Source organism: Geospiza fortis, unplaced genomic scaffold, assembly GCF_000277835.1.
Source record: "Geospiza fortis unplaced genomic scaffold, GeoFor_1.0 scaffold171, whole genome shotgun sequence".
Classification (NCBI taxonomy): domain Eukaryota; kingdom Metazoa; phylum Chordata; class Aves; order Passeriformes; family Thraupidae; genus Geospiza; species Geospiza fortis.
Window position 1 is genome coordinate 8354151 of NW_005054313.1, and position 9166 is coordinate 8363316.

At 39.2% G+C, this 9166-nt stretch overlaps 1 protein-coding gene across 1 annotated transcript in view; it reads right to left on the bottom strand.

Annotated features, from left to right (window-relative positions):
* CA12 (carbonic anhydrase 12) overlaps positions 1-9166 on the bottom strand; it is a 24872-nt gene that overhangs the window by 7844 nt on the left and 7862 nt on the right. Inside the window, exons 3-6 of the mRNA XM_005419685.2 lie at positions 6996-7175; positions 4301-4443; positions 1834-1929; positions 105-168 (exon numbers count right to left, since the gene is read on the bottom strand). Coding sequence (XP_005419742.1) covers positions 105-168; positions 1834-1929; positions 4301-4443; positions 6996-7175 — 483 coding nt within the window. The remainder of the gene's footprint in view (positions 1-104; positions 169-1833; positions 1930-4300; positions 4444-6995; positions 7176-9166) is intronic.

Consider the following 9166-nt stretch of genomic DNA (forward strand, 5'->3'; position numbering starts at 1 on the left):
ACAGATTTGTGTGGGATCTCTGGACTGTTTCTTCAGCCAGTTCAATCCTTCTCAGGGTGACACCTGATACTCTCAGCCATTCTCAATCTGATTTAGCCACTTACCTTTGTATTTCACATTCCGGAAGTGCCTGAAGATCTTTTCATAGGATGGGCTGAAGGGTCCAATCTGCAATGATCACATTATCAACAGCTGCAAATCACTAGTCTGAATATGAGTCTGTGCTTCTGGCCTGTCCTAAGGCAAGGGCTTCCACTGTCCAGATATTAATGTACTAGAATGGCATAAGTATTTTATAACTCAAAACATTCCCTCTGTCCTCAAAGCCATGAAAATATTCCTGCTCCAGGGCTATAAGTGCTTCTGTGTTGTTTTGCTACCTTTACAACTGCAGTGCAGACCTTTTGTGTACACTGACCCTATTGCCCTTGCCTGCTCAGAGTGCTGTGCAAATGAAGAGAAGCCCTTTCCTCTGAAAGCATTGCAGGCAGAAGTTCTCAGCTGCCAGGCTTCTCAGATCATCTCCTGGTTTCCAGTCAAAGGCACATTTTTCCACCCACAAACATTTTTATAGTGCTGCTTCTCACAGTCTGGGGAGGTAAAGAATGACACTGTTGGGTACCACAGGGCCACAGGCCTACAGCTCAACTATCTGACCAAGACTATAACTCATCTAACAACAAGACTGTTTTTCTGCTGCTACCAGTAGCTTTTCAGTCTAATAATCAATGCCTTTTTTATTAACTCTTCAGAGCTGGTGCTGAGCAACTCCTCTGACAGCCAGACATAGTAAACTGGTATCCTTACATTAACTGTAATACCCACCAGCTGTCTGAAAGGATTTCCAAGAGCTAATCTCCATTGTTCATTAACTTGATTTTCAAATACCATTGCTTAGAAATAACCAGAATCCCAGTATTATTTTCTAGTGTAATGTACAATACTCTAACACTTTTCACAGCTACGACTTCCAAATTAACTGAAATTTAACACAAAATTACTTTCAGAATCTTAGAGGTGCTAGGGTGTGAGCTTGGGTAATACCAATGTGAACTTTGTTTGCTAACTGGAACATTTTACTTTTTGATGGAAGTGTGGAAACTTGTGGTTTTGCTTTGTTATACTGCAGAAAATCCTCACATTTAAAAATTATCTTTACAGTTATCTTACTGAGGAATTTTAATCCTCAATAAGAATTATACACATACAAGCTACTAATTTTTTTTCTTTTTATTTAAGACCATTATTATCTTCATATGTGGACTTAAGAGAGAAAAATTGGAAAGCTGTCCTGACATCTTAAAATGTCACTGAATGTACTCATTTTCTGTAATCTGTGATTCAAAGAATCTGGGAAGTTAGCAGGAAGAAGGCTGTGGTTAAATCCTAATTACATACAGTGGTCAAAGGCAGGGTTGTGCCTGCCTGTGCCTCTCTGCTGTGTTCAAACTGCTTCATGCTACAGTAGGCAGCTTTGAGTGAACGAGCTTGAAATTCACTGTTGCCTCTTATTTGATAAATGCTACCAATCATTAGTTTGCAAATGAATGCAGAAATGGATTTAAGATAGCTGAAGTTAATTTACTAAAAAACATGAGGAAATACTCAGAATTCGTCTTTTTGTGGCATTCGCTCCTGATTTGGTATGTGCTGCTAGAATCTGACTCTTTTTATTTCTTTGTGAAAGAGGAAAGGAAGATCCTTTATTCAGCCACTGTATGTGATAATAATAATGTAAAGAATGTAGGTGATTTTGTACATTAAATGTCTCTCATAACTGAATGATTGAAAGCATATTCTAAACAAACAGAAAATAAAGATCCTGCAGCCTACCTCAAGGAGAACAGCCAAAACAGCCAGTCCATCTGCTTTGTCCATTGCTGCAGTTATATCTGGGTATTTCTCAGAGTTGTAATGCACAATATGCAGCTACAAAGGAGGAGATACTTTGTTACAATAACATCTGGGTTATGCTCACATTTGCGTTTCACAGTTAGAAAGGACCATGCAGCCACCTCAGGATAAGACAGTGCAGGAAGGTTCTTCAGTGACTTCTGGCTGCAGTGGTAAGATCTTTTTAGAGAAAGGCAGAAAGTCCTGGGACGCGCAGCCCTGCTGTAGCTGGGTTACACACAGCCCACACAAGAGGATTCGTGACTTCAGCTTCAAGGCATCTTGACTGGAGTGCTAGTAAACTTTTCTGAAAAAATAACACCTTAGCACTCCAATATTTGGAATGCAAGCCCCAGTGTTAAATATAACTAGAGAAGAAGTGGATTCCTCCACTGTTATGCAAGCAAATTATTTCTTTTTCTTAATAATTTTGAGGTAAATATCTGCTGATTGGTGCTGCTTATCAAAATCTATTCCCAAATCCATAGTTTAGAAATTAGAAAAGATAAACAGTTTGTCACTTGTAACTGCAGGCTGCTGTGTTTCAGTGTCAGGTACATACAGGCAATGTGTGTATTTGTGATTGCCGTATGTGTGGAGACCAACCATGGGGCAGTTGCGAATTCGAATAATAACTGAAGAAAGTAAAGCATGGAAGAAGGCCTTTGAACCTATCTTTTGTTTGCAATTAACCTTAGTTGACTTAGGAGCATTTGAATTAAAGTGTTAAGGATGTTGCTTTTTGCTTGTAGTTAAGCCTTAAAGAGTTCTGCAATAATAACCTTTTGAAGTATAATTTTAGAATATTGTTTGTATCCTTGAAACTCTAGCTTTAGAATATACATAAAGGAAATATGCTTATCTCATGCCTTAATAAAGCAGAGAAAAGCAGCTTAAAAAAGGAAGATGAACATCAACTCAAGGATTTATAGTTTTGACCAAGGGAAGCAAGACATCACTGTTATTAGATTTATAGTCTTTGCAATTAAAAGGTCAACGATTCATAGTTTTGACCAAGGGAAGCAAGACATCACTGTTATTAGATTTATAGTCTTTGCAATTAAAAGGTGGACCCACATCTGGGGAGCTGGACTTCACTAGATGAGATTCATCTTTCTTCTTTTGGGAACCGGACCACCACCATCTGGGGATACTCCTTTTGGGATACATCCTGAGAAACACTAAATCACAATAGTGTATAGAATTGTGACGTAAAAATTGGGAATAGAAACTGCTGATGAGTAAAAATTGGAATAGAAACTGCTGAGAAAGCTGATGAGTACCCCTATAAATACCTGTAAGCCTCAACTATCGGTGTGCAGTTGGAGGGAAAACTTCCCCCACTGTACCCAGCGCTGTATTGCTCATACTTTACCATATTAATTCATAAATTGATTGCTGCTTGAATATTGGCCTAGTCAAGCTTCTTATTTTTTATGAATGAATATTATTGTTCAATCTGGCCAGCTCACTCCCTGAGACAATGGGCAGTCACCAGAGAGGCTGCCCTGCATCCCTACGGAGACGCTCCCAGGTGGCAGCGCGTCCAGGGGCTCGCAGCTCCCTGCAGCAAACGCCTGTGGTGTGGGTGACACAGCAGCGACCCAATACGAGGGACCGAGGTGAAGGAATAGAGAGGGATCACTTGGTTTGAGTTCCAGGGAAGATTTATTTCCCCTGAGGAGTCAGGGACAAGTGACCATAACTGAGGGCAAAAAACTGCTTTTAAGGAGGGGAGGGAATAAGGGGAGGACACAACTTTTTACCAATGGGAAGGCATTAGGGAAGGAGTGCAGGGTAAGGGCTATCCAATAGAAGCCAACAAGGGGAAGGAGCAAACCTTGCAATCCAATCTTGCTTTGAGGAAGGGATGAAAGACAGTGAACATTCCAGAACAAAAAGGGTGTGCTATCTTTGATAGACAGGGGGATTGACACGCACTTGGTGGGAAAATCTTGGGGTAAACAACTCAGGACTGAACCATCAGGGAAGCCAAATGGGTAACATGGAATGAACCATGACAAACTTGTAAGAAGGAATATTTAAAACCTACTACAGAAGAACAAACTGTAAAATAACAGACTGCTACAGTCATTGTACAGGAGAAGGTGAGTAAAGATAAACAGAGCAGCGCTGTTGTACAGCTAAAAGTTACCTCAAGTGACCTGGCCCCCATTCTGACTTTAGAATCTAAACTCCAGTTCCCTGACTTAGTACATCCGAATCCATCTTTTTTTTTGTTGTGCACAAGCCATTTTTCTTGTACATCCCCAGATGATAAATACTTGGCTTAGAACCTCACAGCCTTTTACAGTCATTCACCCAAGACAGAGATCCCACTTTGAAATAATAGAACCTCCCCAACCTTCTTTGCTTCTTTCCCCAGATCTGAGCTGGTCTGCCTTACCTCTGCTGCAAAATGCTTCCCGCCGACGGTGTGCTCAGAGCCTTCAGACTTGTTCTGGTTTCCCCAGTGCAGGTGAAGTTGAGATGCAGTGTATTCAAATGGGAGGTTTCTGATGGACATAGCAGGTGACAGATACATTTTCACTGTAAGCAGATCAAAACCAGATAGGAACAAATGATAGCTCTCAGGAACAGGACAAATAAAAATACCGAGTCTAAGTATATTGTATATGGAGCATGAAAAAAGCAGATTCTTGACTCAAATCCATCTCAGTCCATGGTAGGAGATAAACACTTGTGTTCTCTTTAAGCCTTTCTTGGTAGATCAGGATTTAGAGCATTTAGAACCTACCCATTTCTATTTTCCTAAATACGTGAATTTAATGTGACAATTGTTGCTACAGAAAATCTTTGAAGAATGTGAATTTATCTCAGACATTGAAGAAACAATTATTGATGTGTCAAAGCAAAATTTAGGCTCATGTATCTTCTTTCAATCCCCTTATAATGGTTGAAAATTGCTTAATAAATTAATATTTCTCGTGGTAATTTATATCCCCTGTTATATTGAACTCTGCTGCCTCTTAATCTTCTTTTAGGGACACAGGATAAAACCAAATAAACTCCCCTCTTTTCTTGCTGCTCCCAAAATCCAGAACATTGATGTCAAACAGCAAGATAATCCTAGGCCTTAAGAAGGAACATCTCCTCTCTTGACATGCTGGAGCAACACCTTTGTATGCATGACCCTCCCTTCTCCTCACTAAGGCTCTTGGGTGTGGAAGGCAGTCTGGCTTGTTGGGGGTTTTTTGTGTAGAAATTGCAGTAGTAATTCTCAAGCCAGCAGAAACTTCTCAGCTGTTCACTTGGAGCATTTGGTACTTCATAAAGCAATGGCTTATGTCAAGAACAGATTGATTATTTTGCAATTTATCTGTATTATTTTCCAGACTGAATACAGTTTGGGTTTGGACTGCCCTGGACATGTTTTTCAGGGGAAACAAGGCTCAAAACCGTAGCGAAATAACAGCTGTGACCCTCTGTAGTTTTAGACTCCTACTGAAACGGGATTTTTTTTGAGCTCGACTGTTTTCAGTCTAGCTGATATGGGTGATTGTGTCTGAATGAGCTGGCTGGTGAAGAACATCAAACATCATATAGGAATGACTTGACAGCACAATACTAAGCATCCTACTGGTTTCCTCTAGCTGAAAAAGAAGTTAGCAGCAGATAGTATAATGATCAGTCCAACAGAGGATAAATTTTGTTACTCAGAGGTAAATTAATTGTATCTAAGTGTGGTTTCTAGAGTAGGATGCATCTCTACTGCTTTCTAGGAGGGCACTGACGTTGTAAATGAATTCCCATTTTCTTGAGGGGGTTACACTTTTGTCTTGACTTTCTTTAGGAAATAATCAAACTTCGTGTTTTAGAGGTGAGATCTGACAGTGGTAGTGACTTAGGTTCTCCAAGGAATTTGCTTTTACCTGTGTGACTGCTTTGGGAGGGACAGGCTCTCAGTGCTGTTCTTTTGGCTCCTTCTGCACTCTGGCACCCTTCAAGTACACAATGACAAGATTTCCTTCTCTGCCTATTGCCTGTCACATCAGCCTGGTGCATTCAACTGTGACAGTTCAGTCTTTCACTTAGGACTGAGAAGGACTTTTAGGAAATGAAGGCACACAAGGAAAGGATGTTCCAGCCATTCCTAGTCTGAAGCAACCTGGTTTTAAAGGAGAAATTGGTCAAGAGGAAAACCAGGAGTCTGTCCCAAGAGGTTGGCTCTTACTGAAGAATGGGCTTATGATGTTCAATTGAGCAGGTCAACTTCACTGAAAGAATGATAAAAAAGGTGATTTTTGCATGTTGGTCAATTCATAACCAAGCATGTGAGAACAGAAGCCATTTTATAATGCAGGTTATTTTGATACTTCTGCAATAAAGGAGGATACAAAGAAGGAGGGCTTTATAATTATTCTTATTTCTATGTCTTCAAGTGTTTCAGGAAGGAATGAAAAATGGTGGGGCTGACTCGCTGGTATTGTATATTGTGTCATTATGGGAGACCTTTATGAGACAGCATCATCTCTGCCTTTACCTACTGTACTGACACTGATTTGGTGCTACTGTGGGGAAGACCTGTTTGTACACTATTTCTAATTATTTTTCTGTCTTCTCACCTATCACTATGTATCACTGTCTATCTTACCTTACACTAAAGAGGTTTCTATCTCTACTCAAAAGAGCAGAATGGTGCTCCTACATTTTTTCCTCTTCCCCATGCCCTCACCTAATTCAATTGAGCTGCTTTGATGAATTGAAGAGATCCATTGCTCATATGTTATTAGTTAACCTCTTTTTAGCAGAATCACAAAGTCTGTTTCTGTTTCGGTGCATCTCAACCAAAGTAATAAGAAAACCTTGGGCATTAATTCTGGCATGCCTAGAGTTTATTTTAAATTTCTTTATTTAAAATTTTACTTACTAGGAATCCATTTGTACTTAGTACTTTCCCAAATTTCTCTAGCCTGTTCTGTTGGTGTAGGTATGCTGATGTGAAGGCTTTCTCATCTGATTAGCAGCTTAATTTAATCTAATAATCAAAGGATTACCCATGAAGTTAAAAAAAAAAAAAACACAGGGAGTTCCTACAGCTCTTTCTTTTACCATTCCTTGCTGTCTGTGAGCTCCCTTACCTGAATGGCCATTATTGATCAATGTAAACTGGTCAGTGGAGGGCACGTTATAGCCTATGAATTCTAAAGGCAAGAGCTTAGAATCATACTGGAGAATAGCTTTGTGGAAATCAATTGGTGATTGGAATACTCCTCCACAAAATGGGTATTTCTTCGGCCAGGTCTTCTCTCCATCAGGACCTGTGTGAATTAACAGAGACACATTTGTCAAACCTTCACTTGCAGTTAACACAGAAATTCTCCTGCGTCAGTCTTCACAAACAATTTGGAAAAGAAGCCTTTTCTGAATTTTTAAGACTTTGTTTTTTAAAAAAGAACCTCATTAAAATGGAGGAAATGAAGGGTATGATCATTTTTCTGAGGGTGTTGTGACCTAGAGACAGGTCTGATTATATCAGACCCTCAGACATTTCCTTACTGTACAAACTGTCTGGCACTATCTAACAGGATAGCATAACCCACAGTGAAAAGCTAACTTGCAAAAATTGAAGGTGTTATGGTAATTGGACCAGCAATAACTTGTTCAAACTCTGGTGAAACTTTTCTTCATCACAGCCTTTTGCCCGAGGTAAGATCTACAAAGAATAGATAATATCAAGAGAATTTTAATTGTGACTTTGCTGTAATTATACATTAACCAGCTAGCAGCTGTTTACAGACCGTGAGATGAGATGATTTGGATTTAAATACCAGAAGAGGTACTTGCAACTTCTGTTTCTTCTTGTCTCTGAACACTCATGATTCTTTCCAAGGCAGGAAGGTCCTTAGGGATCACCCAGTCTGATCTGTGTAACACAGGACACTGGGCTGCCTGGATAAATTTCTACTTCCATAAGGCCATTGTTTTCAGAAGAGAATAAACCTCTGCTCTTCCTTTAAGCATTGCAAGTAAAACATACTTCATTAGTGCCCAATGGATAATTACTCTCCTTGGCAGCTTGCTTTTCACTGTGAGCCTGCTGTTCCCATACTTTTGTTCCTCATTGAAATACTTATAACATAGAGGATATAATTTCTCACTTCTCTTCAACTATGTAGATTGAGTCCCTTGAGTCTTTGATTAGAAGACTTCTTTTCCAAAACTGTAATATTGCCAGTGGCTTCTTTGAATGGGCAAAGCCTGTTCAGATATTTTCTGAAGGAAATTAACAGGCAGAAGGATACTATTAGCAGTTCACCTTATTTACATGAAAGACAATTGCCAAGTAAATGGATAGTGGGTGTGAATCTTTCCTAAACATAGTTCATGTGACAGAATCAACAAGATCAGTTCTGGTGCTTAAAGACAGACTTACGTTCTTGGTAAAGCTGTTTAAGAGTATTCAAGACATGGGGTTAGCAGGTGACATTGTTTGCAGTGTGCAGAGTTTGACAGACTCAGTCAGTGCTTTTCAGTATAAATAGGCTTTGCTGTTGCTGTAACTTAAATTTTTGACTCCAGTTCACTGATAATCACATCAATTTCTTTCTTCTTACATCCTTGTGATACTATCTTAAAGTTGCTGAAATTATTTTAAAAAGCTAATAAGTGTTATGCTGACATTATAGAAGCCTCTCCTCTACCTATTTTTTGGCAAATAACAAATACATCCAGAAGAGCATAAATTCCATACTGTGGAATACATACTGAAGAATATTTCCCAGGAAAATATGCATTAGAATATTCCAAGAAATGACAGTTTCTTACGTTCAAGCTTACTGTGCATGACAATGACACTGAAATTTAACACTTTTCAAGGAACTAAGACTACAGCAATGCCAGAAAATTGGTGAGAAGCCTTTATTGTAAAAAGACTTCGATAATTTTAAAAGGCTTGATAAGGTAATGAGTTTGCAAGAAGATTTTAATATATTACATATCACAGCTTTGGAGACCTGATAATTAAATAGGTGATTGATGTATAAAATAGAAGTCTAGTCCCAGCCAGGAAGTCATGAAGTACCAATCAGTTTTTAGTACTGTGATTGGGTGGCTAAAATGTCTGGAAGAGCTGGCAGGAGAATATGGGAACTTCACACCTATGTTGCCAGTTCAGAAGGAAAACTTTTGTCTTTTCTATAAAATGATGCAGCTATCACAGTCTTTATGTACCTTGACCCTTTTCTTGACATAAATCTGCAACTCCACTCACAGGTCTTTAAGCTATAGAACATTTTGCTTGTTTCTCATT